At 44.5% G+C, this 11,027-nt stretch overlaps 3 protein-coding genes across 3 annotated transcripts; all 3 read left to right on the forward strand.

Moving 5' to 3' along the window:
* Window positions 1–266: 266 nt before the first annotated feature.
* Window positions 267–3,151, forward strand: LOC134184850 (T-box transcription factor TBX2-B-like). Its single transcript, XM_062652616.1, has 6 exons — window positions 267–1,083; window positions 1,170–1,437; window positions 1,727–1,873; window positions 2,009–2,091; window positions 2,151–2,248; window positions 2,319–3,151. The coding sequence occupies exons 1-6, from the start codon at window positions 713–715 to the stop codon at window positions 2,873–2,875; spliced, it is 1,524 nt and encodes a 507-aa protein (XP_062508600.1). The 5' UTR covers window positions 267–712; the 3' UTR covers window positions 2,876–3,151.
* Window positions 3,152–4,007: 856 nt separating this feature from the next.
* On the forward strand, window positions 4,008–7,927 carry LOC134184840 (Na(+)/citrate cotransporter-like). The gene is made up of 13 exons (XM_062652605.1): window positions 4,008–4,295; window positions 4,374–4,477; window positions 5,006–5,204; window positions 5,266–5,299; window positions 5,878–5,996; window positions 6,283–6,402; window positions 6,471–6,620; window positions 6,686–6,793; window positions 6,852–6,943; window positions 7,025–7,143; window positions 7,200–7,361; window positions 7,421–7,558; window positions 7,628–7,927. The coding sequence occupies exons 1-13, from the start codon at window positions 4,060–4,062 to the stop codon at window positions 7,766–7,768; spliced, it is 1,722 nt and encodes a 573-aa protein (XP_062508589.1). The 5' UTR covers window positions 4,008–4,059; the 3' UTR covers window positions 7,769–7,927.
* Window positions 7,928–8,853: 926 nt separating this feature from the next.
* Window positions 8,854–11,011, forward strand: LOC134182167 (steryl-sulfatase-like). Its single transcript, XM_062649536.1, has 2 exons — window positions 8,854–9,300; window positions 9,382–11,011. The coding sequence occupies exons 1-2, from the start codon at window positions 9,283–9,285 to the stop codon at window positions 10,786–10,788; spliced, it is 1,425 nt and encodes a 474-aa protein (XP_062505520.1). The 5' UTR covers window positions 8,854–9,282; the 3' UTR covers window positions 10,789–11,011.
* The last annotated feature ends 16 nt before the right edge of the window (window positions 11,012–11,027 follow it).

Consider the following 11,027-nt stretch of genomic DNA (forward strand, 5'->3'; position numbering starts at 1 on the left):
TGCCCCCAGGCTCGAAATCTTGTTTGCGGATATTAGTTAAAGAACTTGTTGTTGGAGATTGTAGCGAACTAGACAGAAATGTAAGAAATGTGCCAGTTGGCGTGTCGCGCCGCGTGTTGTCGTCACCTCAAGCAACTCCCCCAACACAAAATTGCTGGCAGATTGCGACGTGTGCGACGTCGAGCGAGCCTCGCTGCGTCGACCAGAACGATTCCGAGTGCAACGAACACGTCTAGAGAACGAACCCGCGCGTACAGACAGGATAACCACAAGGATACCGGCTTTCGTCATGTCCCAATTTGAATCGTTAGCAGACTAATGGCGTAAGTATTTAGCACCTCGGTGACCACTTGTTGGGTAGTTGGGTATGATTTATTAAGTGGCAAATTAACGACCCCGCAGTCTGCTGCCTTAGGCCGTCACCAGATCAGCGCATACACACCTCGTCATCTTCACTCGTATTCACACTCGGAGCTTCCGTTCGCGTCGTCGCGTCGCCTCTCGACTCCACCTTTGCTACGATACAACAGAGCATCGACACCACCGTTTCTCCTGTTTATTTGTCTTGGCTCAAGTGTGTTTATCGCCGACACTTGAGTGGCAGAACGTGTTGGCCGAACTGCCCACATTTGACAGCCTTTTTGCGGCAATAAGGCAACAGAGCGTCGATTCGATCAGTCTCGTGTTCGTGCGTCGTGCTGGTCACTGCGTTATGAATTGTGACACGTCAGTATTGTCTCCGAAAGCTCGAGCATTCTCGGTCACCGCTCTCCTGGCCGAGAGCGGCAGTCCGTCGCGATGCGGCGACGGCGAGGAGGAGAGCGGCTTGGATGCGCGCGGGCAGCGTGTGCCGAATTCGTCGTGGCTCACCGGACAGGCGCCGAGCTACTGCCGTCCCGTGTTACCCACGCGTTTGTCTTGCTGCTGGGGCTGCGACCCGGTCAACTACGGCGAGTCGTCGAGCCCGGCACTGCAGGTCGGTGCCGGCGTCGTTCCTCATCCGAGAATTTCATTGGAAAGCAAAGAGTTATGGCAGTCGTTTCATGCAATCGGTACCGAGATGGTCATCACCAAAGCTGGCAGGTAAAGGCAAACGGCCGCCACGCCACGCGTTCTATTCTATCTAATTTTCAATGATTTTCATTCGGACTTTCCTCTGTGTGTGTCAGGAGGATGTTTCCAGCTTTGAAGGTGAATGTGTCGGGTCTGGATCCGCACGCGAAGTACGTCATACTGGCGGATATCGTGCCTGCAGACAATTGTCGCTACAAGTATCACGACGGAGAGTGGCTCGTGACCGGCAAGGCATACCCGGAGATGCCACGACGCATCTATGTGCATCCCGACTCACCGGCGACCGGTACGCACTGGATGACGCAGACGGTATCGTTTCATAAACTCAAGCTTACGAACAACGTGTCGGACACGCACAACTATGTGAGTCCTGGCTATTAGCGCCGTAATGCGTGGCTTAAAAGCTTAAGCGTGGGCTGCAAGACGGTAAAGGCTGGGAAAGGGGCGGTGCGCTTGTTGAATTGCTCTCTCTCTCTGTTGCGTTATTTTGGTGGGCGCGTAGTGGTCATCGCCTTTGGCGTCTCGTGGTCCACGTGAGGGAGTCACCTGCAATTCGCACTTCAGTGTCTCATTGTTGGTGTAAATACGAGTAGAACACGTCACGAGTGTCTAGGATTCGCGATATTGACATGGCGTCGACTTTGCCTTCCAGATTATTCTCAATTCGATGCATCGCTATCAGCCGCGCTTGCACCTCGTGCAGGCCAATAGTCTCTACGAGTTGGGTCGAAAGCCGTACTTGACGTTCACGTTCCGAGAGACGAGTTTCATTGCCGTGACGGCGTATCAAAACGAGAAGGTGAGACGAGCAGCGCAGGTGGATGCATGATGTTGATGGACGTTGATGGATGTCAGTTGAGTCAACGATGCGAGACAGCGCGCGACTTAATCGAATTTTGCGCGCCAGTTTGCCAGCGAGTTTTTATCGTTTTAGATCACACAACTGAAAATAGACAACAATCCGTTTGCCCGAGGATTCAGAGAAGCGAATGGGGGTGGTGGTAAACACGGACCAAAGTAAGTGCACGTGCACACCATCTGTTGTATGTCTGGCGATCAGCTGTGTTCACGTGCAGACGGTCGCGAGAGCGGAGCCAGTCGGTCGAGTTTAGTAACTCCAAGAGGTCTAAACACCAGACATTGGTCAGTGACGGCAACGAGGAGGTGGATACAGGTATATATACTGTTGGTTGGAAATCTCTATTGTGGTTGGTCGATGACGTATGACCTGTTGGATATTGTAGAGACCAATGCAAATAGTAGTGATCAGGAGAGCTCCAGCGGGGGCAAGGTGATTGGTGGCTCTCTGGGTTGCAGAGTGTTGAGCGTTGATTGTCTTGTGGGACGAAACAAGGGCAGCCAGATTAGAGAGAGCAGAAGCTTGACTGGATCGCCTGTACATCATCAGTCGCCTGCCTTTACTTCGTTTGGTAGCAGAGGACACATTGAGTTGTCGTCTTCATCACCGTGGTCGAAGTGTAGTCCGAGTGAGACCTGTTCTGCTTCGTCCAACAGTCTGACCAGCAGGAGTCCTGGCGATGGGAGCACGGGTGATGATATTGCATCGTTACAGTCTCTCATCAAAGGCATCACATCTGGGCAGAGACCAAGGGATGGTTTGTCGTCTCATCCAGTATTTAGATTTCAGTCGCCGATGAAAACTGGAGGAGCATCACCAGTTTCTTACTCTCCGCCTTTCTTGGGTTCCCAGACGTTGGTATCAGGCTGGTACAGTCATGGATGCAGAGAACTGGCTTATCATGGTCATTCATCCAGTACCCTATACCCTGTCTGTATGTGATGACTACAGATCAGAAGTTGATTGACAGAATGCCCTGTGGGCACGTTTGAGTTGAACATTTTATAGTTTCTGACTCCAACTGTTATATGATGTGTTTCATGGGCTGGGTATTCCCGTTCTTTGGACACAGAAGATGCTTCTAGAGATGTTTGTTTATTTGGTAATGTGTCATCATGGTGCTGCCACATGATGCAGGTGCAACCTTTAATCAGTGATTGGTTTGACTACCAATAGAGCAGTGCTAATGACTATATTGTTAATGAACAGTGGAAATTACGTGATGGATGTCTATTTATAAAGTTAGTAAACACCCTGGACAATAAAATGGGCTGGTATAGTTGTGTTCCACACACATGAACACCAGGCACACTAATAAGTATACGCTATACATCAATAGGTAGGAGGACGGGTGGCTGTCTGGAAACAGCAGACGCGCATGGGGACAACACTTGGTTAACGGGTTCGCAACAAGGTGTGGAAGGAACAGATGTTCAACAGCAACAGATGGATGGACGTTTCCTACAAGTAGCTAAAAACAGGGTTAAGTGCAACATGAGACAAAAGATAAAATGCAACAGACAATTAACTTAACACAAAATGTATACAGTACCCTACCATACTGTTCCTAAAAGTAGGCCCGACGAACACGATGTTAGGAACGTGTGCGTGTTATTGAACAATGAATGAGACTTCTTGGATAAAACAGTACAGTACAATAAGAAATGTCGCTTCTAATGGTACTGTATACTGTATACTGTACATGTTTGGCGCGGTATCGGTATGCGGTACTACGAGTGTGGCGGGCGTAAACTATCGAAGTCACGTGAGCAACATGGACGCAGATTCTGCAGAATTGTTGGAGACAGATGAGTCGGTTGATAATGATAACCGTTCTACGGTGAAAAAGCGTCCATATGGTCGCTATCTTCGCAATTGGCGGTATTTGGTGGTAGCAGGCGCGCCAGTGGTTTTCTCACCACTACTTTTTCTAGTCGACACAAAGGCAAGTTAGAGATTAAAGATGATGACATCGTGTCTGTACTATTTCTTAGCGGTTTTTCATTTTTGTTGTAAGCCCGCGCGTAGTGAGGACTCACACGATGATTGCAACTGCTTGCATGCAGATGTTGTCTATTCTCTGTGTATAGCCTCTGGCCGGAAGAGCTGGATATGTTGTCTGTGTGATGGCTGTTTATTGGATGACGGAGGCTTGTCCAATCGCCGCGACCGCTCTTCTTCCTATTGTCTTGTATCCTCTGTTGGGAGTGATGAGCTCTACGAGAGCGTGTTCTAACTATTTGAGAGACGGCAATGCTCTTTTTCTTGCTGGTCTCGTTGTTGCTGTGGCGTTTGAGAGATGGAATCTTCACAAGAGGATAGCACTGAGGGTTTTGCTGCTTGTGGGGACCAAGCCAAAATGGTAGAGCAGTCTTCGAACAGTTGCATGTCAGTGTATCCAATACGTACTGTAGTTGCATGATGATTCTTTCTATTCTAGGCTGCTGTGCGGATTTATGGCAACAACAGCGTTTCTTTCTATGTGGATTAGTAACACTGCTACTACTGCTATGATGCTGCCCATAGTACAGGCTGTACTCAATGGTATATATACATAGGCCATATTGCAATATGGTCCGAGTTGTTTGTATGCTTTTAGTTGATTAATTAAAATGGAACAATTGTCTGTTTCTTGTCGGTTCCACATAGAGGGCATTTATTCTACTTTTTTTGTAAAAGGAAGACAAGAATGGGTTTTCAGACCTACACTTGACAAATGTTCCACTTGTAGATATTAATAATTATTGCACTGTAGCATTAACCGTATTTATTCAATCAGGAGGATAACTATTATAAAATGTTATGCCAATAATAATAATAATGAGTATACTGCATTGGCCATTGATCAAGTGATCGAGTGGCATCTCTGATTAATAATTATTGGAGAACACAAACACATCAAGAAATTCAAAGAAACAAGATGGATTATAAAATATGAACTTTGAATGAATAAATGAATGAATTTTATTTTAGGTGTGGTGTGTGTATGTACATGTGTGTGTATGTGCTGCGTACTCGATAAGTGCAATGTATATACAAATGTACGTGTAATGTAATTTTGTGTTAACACAGAACTAAAGAATGAAGACAGCGGTTCGTCTGATGTGACATCGGAAAATAGAGAACAAACTATGGAGACAAACATTGATGAACCAAGATACAGTCATAGCACAAGCAACTCTGTGCAACAGCAACAAGATAGCAACAGCCGCACATCACCATTGTCAACTGATTTAATAATAACAGAGTCCAGTGATATAGACAATTACAGGTCGTGTTTCAAATTGTTAATGAGTACATCTAATATCTCAACAGTCATTTTGTTTATGTAGCTCTACGGCATCGTCTTCTATGAAAGAATCCAAGGTTTGATTTGGTGTTCTACTAAGTACTAGTTGTAACTTGTCGGTACAAATTAGGTTAACGTTGTCTCTAATCTTGAATTCTTTTATATTTTATTATGATGTAAGAAAGTTTCTACTTGTATGTACTCAACTGGCATGAAATGTGTAGCAGTAAGTTAATTGAGATTAAAAACAGTAAATGGCAGACAGAAATCTGCAAGGTCATACCAGATAAAGAATCTTAGATGCATTACTATGAGACTAAGTTAGATGAATGTAGTGCAGATTAGATAATGTAAGTGAATGTTGTGGTTCACAATGTTGATGCTGACGTTGATGCTGACGCTGGAATAGGATTCATTTCTATTCCAGCATCAGCGTCAACGTCGGCGTCAGTGTCAATATTGTGAACCAGGCTTTAGTGTACATAAATGAAGATTACTGCATCATCTACTTTGTTTTAGTTTTATGTAGTAATTTTGGATAACTATACTATAGTTTGGATTTAGATGGTGGTGACGTTGATGAACAATGAGACATATTTTAAGATACTGAGACTGTAGGTTAGTTAATGTGCCATCACTGCAACTTGTTTTTCAGGCTTTTCTTCATTGTGCTAAAGCTTTCATGCTTGGCATTGCATATGCCGCTAATCTCGGTGGAACTGCAACTTTGACTGGGACAGGTCCGAATATTATTCTTAGAGGAGAAATCGACAGGTATAATTTAGCAATGAACACTTACAGCAGCAAAGCATTGCTATGTTTTCTGAAGTGTGAAGATGGAAGGGGGAGGAGGAGGGAGGAAGAGAGATGGAGAGAGGGGGGAAGATGGAGGGCGAGAAGAGATTTTTATGTTTATTGTGTGGTATTTTATATAGTTCCTGAATCAGAAAATGTCTCGTAGACGTCTTGCATGGTACATTATGTCACCCATTGAGTTTAATTAATACATATATTTCTAGCATAAATGGTGGAACTAAAATTGGATTGAATGTCTTAATAGGAGATTTCCTTCTGGTCCCGGTATAGATTTTGGGAAGTGGTTTTTGATGGCATTTCCCAATATGCTACTTTTGGTGATCTTTGCTTGGGTCTACTTGTGTCTTCTGTACTTCTACAATTGGTAACGTAAACTCTACAGCTTTGTTTGGTTATTACAGTTTTGTGTGACATATTCTGCATGTCTACTAGGAAACAGTGTTGCTCACCAAAGCTGTTTGCTTGTTTACGCTGTAACCAGGACAGCACATCTCCTTTAATAGATAGGAGAGAATCGCCTGTAGCACTTAGATCATTTTCTGGAATCATACAAGAAGAATACAAAAAGTTGGGACCCATCAAGTAATCATGAGTGCTTAAATCATACTCTCTTATTAAAAGTGAAATTATATTGGTTGTGTGGTTAGGTTTGCAGAAGTAGTTGTACTGATTGATTTTATTGTGCTGGCAATCTTATGGCTGACAAGAAATCCCGTGTGGTCAGACTTTTTTCCCAAAGACAAAGATTGTCACAGGTTGCAGATTCTCTTATAACAAATAGTGAATCAGTGTATCCAACATGACGTTGTTTAGTTTGGCAACTGATACTACTGCTGCCATGTTGATGTGTTTTATCTTATTTGTTTTTCCATCTCACTGGAGAATTTCTTCTGACACTGAAAGAGGTATACTTAGTTTATATGTCCATGTACACTAGTTGAATTTCTTTTGCTCCTGCATGACTGCATGTTGTGCTGTTTGCTTAGGAAGGAGTGTTTCTGCACCAGTGCCAAGACTTTTGGATTGGAAGTCTGTTGAGAAGAATCTTCCGTGGGGCGTTCTTATATTGATGGGAGGAGGATTTGCAATGGCAGATGGCTGTGAAGTATTAAAAACAACTTTTGCTGTGTGAATGATTGATTATATTGTGTTGTGTTTCAGGTATCTGGTTTGTCTGATGTCATTGGCACTCAGTTTAAATCAATAATTGCTCTTTCTCCTTCAACGGTTGCATTTCTTGTTTCTATCATAGTTGCAATGGTTACTGAAGTTACTGCCAATGTCGCAACTACAACCTTGTTTCTTCCCATTCTGTCTGATGTGGTACGGTAGATATCATTTGATTTTCTCTCACTTTCGGTACAGTAATTATGTGTTTGTAGGCTGTTACAGCAGGTCTTAATCCATTGCTTTTGATGATTCCTGCAACGATTGCTGCTTCTTTTGCTTTCATGCTTCCTGTGGCAACTCCACCAAATGCTATGGTATTTTCGTCAGGACATCTCAAGGTTCATGATATGGTGCGCAATGTCTTTTTATATCCAAGGTAGGGGTGCAAGTGATTAATGCATGGTTTTTATATATGTCAGGTCATGGCTGGGTTTGTGATGAACATTGTATCTGTGTCAGTTACAAGCTTCTCATTAAATACAATAGGCTATGCTCTATTTGATCTTGGCTCATTTCCTTCATGGGCAAATGGAACTTATGTTGCCAACAGAACGTGTTGATAGACTGTAGTGTGTCTAGAATTTGAGATAGTGTAATTATTTACTATTAGTTGATTATTTTGGTACTTCTTAGAACTTTATCTCTTTGGTTTGTGGACTATTGTCATTTAGTCAGATTGTTTCTTCTAGATTTTAAAATTGCGGACGGCGAGAATTGAACCAAGGCACGTTCAACGGAAACTGGAGCCTATGATTGAACTAGGCTCGAGTATCCAGCCAGTTGTCTCCCCTAAGGAGGAGAAAGACTGAGCCTATGACGCACTGAGCGGGGAGGTTAGAACGAACCCACAAACCCCTCAGCCTACTTGCCTGTTCAAACGTGCTACTGCACTCTGTAGGCTCACCATCCTAGGCTCCAGTGTCTAGCGGGTCAGAGGCTCTGATTACCGAGAGCCGTATATACGGCTCTGAATACTGTATTACAGGTACAGTACCAGTGTCATAGGGTAATTTCTCCCACCTCTGGGGGAGTAGCACGCTAAGGGTAACGCCTGGGGGGTTGCGCGCTGGTGTAAAACCTACTGCGTGATGTCTCCAGGTTAATTGTTACTCCATTACGAATTTTGAACTGGCTCGTCAATGGCCACTGAACAGGATTATTTTGACATTCTACATTACAAGCAGTGCAAGGAGGAAGCGGTAAGGAAAGCAAGATTAGAATGCTCAGTGTAGTAGTTGCTTGGCTGCAAACAGCTGATCTAAGCTACCTTCTTTCGACAGACTTTAACGGCCTCCAGCAGGCTCTTAATGCCGACAAGATTTGACAGACAATGAGAAACGAAAAATCGGAGACAAGGCTGCACGCATCTGGGTGACATAGGTCGCGAGTAAGGACAGGAATGCGAGGTATCCAACGACTTGAATCCTCACGAAATTGGTCAAACATTTTGGTTTGCACCACGTTTATCTGGATCCGCTACTGGTAAGCCTCTAGGGTAGCAGCTCCAGGATGGAATTAATCCTGCAAACTAGGCAGGAGGAAGTTCTGCCCGTGAAGGCGGAAATTTTACCTCAAGGACACACTCTTCGGAAGGAAGACTGATAATAAATTTTTTTAGGACAGCAACTCCGGCGGAGGTTTTAGGGCCTGATCTCTTGTGGAGGTTCTGCGCGGGGGAGACTGTACCCTGTGACACCGGGATCCTGTTGTGCAGTGACTGCACGCCTGCGCGTAGAAAATTCTCCCAAATACTCTGTCTAAGTTCATATGCACATGAAGAGTAGATCGATGTTCATACTAAATAGATAGAGTACGTTTAATTAAAAAACCCACATAGATCTCTAGATGGTGCAACTCTGTAACTTGAAATAATAAATATTCTAGGGCTTTCAATTCCAGCTTCTATTGTGCATGCATGCAGGATCTCGCGGTTCTTGCACACAGACTACTATAGGGTAGAACATGTGACCATCTCGTTCACAGACGGTCACGTGTACCAGCTAGTGATCTGTACACTAAGTGAGTAAGACGAACGCCCAGCAAATATTGAGTAGAAGTCCGGTACACGAGCGATATGAGCGGTCGAATTCTGGTAAGTCTAAAGCAGCCCAACTTCGGAATTAATTTAGGTCTCGTGCGTCATCAAGCTAGTAAAGTTAACTTTTCCTTGTAGAACGTTGTAGTCGCGCTACTGTCACTGACACGTTCCTCTCACGTTGTGGCTGCCGTTGTCCGTCCGAATATCTTGTTTATTCTGGCAGACGATTTAGGGTATGGTGACCTTGGTACGTACCCTAATCCTAACACCACACATGGCCACATACTCACGCCCAAACTCGACGAACTCGCGACGCAATCAATGCGTTTCACCGATGCGTATGCTGGCGCTCCCGTCTGTGCTCCATCTCGTTGCACTCTGATGACCGGCAGACACACCGGCCATTGCACAGTCAGGTCGAATGGACCCATACTCAATGCGAGTGACGTCACCGTCGCCACTGTGTTGCAAGAGGCCGGTTACCATACAGCTCTGGTTGGAAAATGGGGACTAGGCGACAACGCGTCCGTTGCTGCTCCGAATGAAAAGGGATTTGATTATTTCTATGGTTACACGAGTCAAGAAAACGCTCACAACTACTACCCTCCCTTTCTCTGGCTCGATCATCAACAAAATATGATACCACAAAACAAAAATGCTTCTAAGGAAAGCTGTGGCTCTCCATTGACCAAGAATTGTGTGTGGGCTCAGGACCTTTTTATAAACAAGACGATGGACTTGCTGGAAAAGTTTGCAGCTACCCCTGATCGACCATTCTATCTGTTTCTTTCATTCACCACACCTCACGCTGGTGCAATCGGATCTGATGGAGAAACGGGTGTTCCTGCTCCCGAGGAGCTGCAACCCTATTCTCAACATCAAGACTGGCCCGAAGTCGAGCGAGACTTTGCATCCGTCATTACATTGCAAGATCAACAAGTTGGCCTTGTCCTCGAGCATCTTCAGAAACTGAAACTTGAGCAGAACACCGTCGTATTCTTTGCAAGTGACAATGGAGCACACAATGAAGGACATCACAACTACCAGTTCTTTGAAAGCTCTGGACCGCTGAGAGGATATAAACGCAGTCTACACGAGGGCGGCATACGTAGCCCTCTTCTTGTTCGATGGCCTAATGTTGCAAAAGCAGGTACGGTCTCCAAACAGCAATGGGGATTCTGGGATTTCCTTCCAACAGCGGCCGAAATTGCTGGCATTAATAGAAATTCTCTGCCACCTCGTTTAGATGGATATTCGATGGTACCGACTCTTAAGGGAATGACACAAGCTCAGCCAGAATATAACTATGTTGAATATTGTCATCCCAACGAAGACAAAAAAGGCTGGGGTCAGACAGTGAGGTTTGGCGATTGGAAAGCAGTGAGGCTAACTAGTGGACAAGGTCATATAGAACTGTATAACTTGGCGACCGATATTAGTGAGACAAATGACATATCTAGCAAGCAGCCCGAACAAGTCAAGATGGCTGCAAAGTACATGGATGAAGCACACGTGACGGGTAACTACTGTAACGGACACTAATGGAACACTGCAGTTTCTAATTTCCGTTTTGCATCGAGGTAGACTTTCTCTCATGTTTTGTATCAATTGTCACTTGACTTGGTATCAACTGTAAACCTAGTCATACTCTATTATGTCATTAACAATGTACCTATACTAAGGTTTTTTGTTTAATTAACGTTTGCTGGATAATAATCTAATATTATCGAGTAGCTAGGGAGGATGTTTGCCCAACTCCGTGATCTCTAACTTGGAATGAA

This window comes from Corticium candelabrum, chromosome 1 (assembly GCF_963422355.1).
Source record: "Corticium candelabrum chromosome 1, ooCorCand1.1, whole genome shotgun sequence".
Taxonomy (NCBI): domain Eukaryota; kingdom Metazoa; phylum Porifera; class Homoscleromorpha; order Homosclerophorida; family Plakinidae; genus Corticium; species Corticium candelabrum.

Coding starts and splice junctions, on each gene's coding strand:
- LOC134184840 (XM_062652605.1), top strand. CDS start 4,060: ATGGCTGTTTATTGGATGACGGAGGCTTGTCCAATCGCCGCGACCGCT. Junction 7,144..7,199: donor CAATGGCAGATGGCTGTGAA/GTATTAAAAACA, acceptor GTTGTGTTTCAG/GTATCTGGTTTGTCTGATGT. Junction 7,362..7,420: donor TTCCCATTCTGTCTGATGTG/GTACGGTAGATA, acceptor ATGTGTTTGTAG/GCTGTTACAGCAGGTCTTAA.
- LOC134184850 (XM_062652616.1), top strand. CDS start 713: ATGAATTGTGACACGTCAGTATTGTCTCCGAAAGCTCGAGCATTCTCG. Junction 2,092..2,150: donor GGTGGTAAACACGGACCAAA/GTAAGTGCACGT, acceptor GTTCACGTGCAG/ACGGTCGCGAGAGCGGAGCC. Junction 2,249..2,318: donor CAACGAGGAGGTGGATACAG/GTATATATACTG, acceptor TGGATATTGTAG/AGACCAATGCAAATAGTAGT.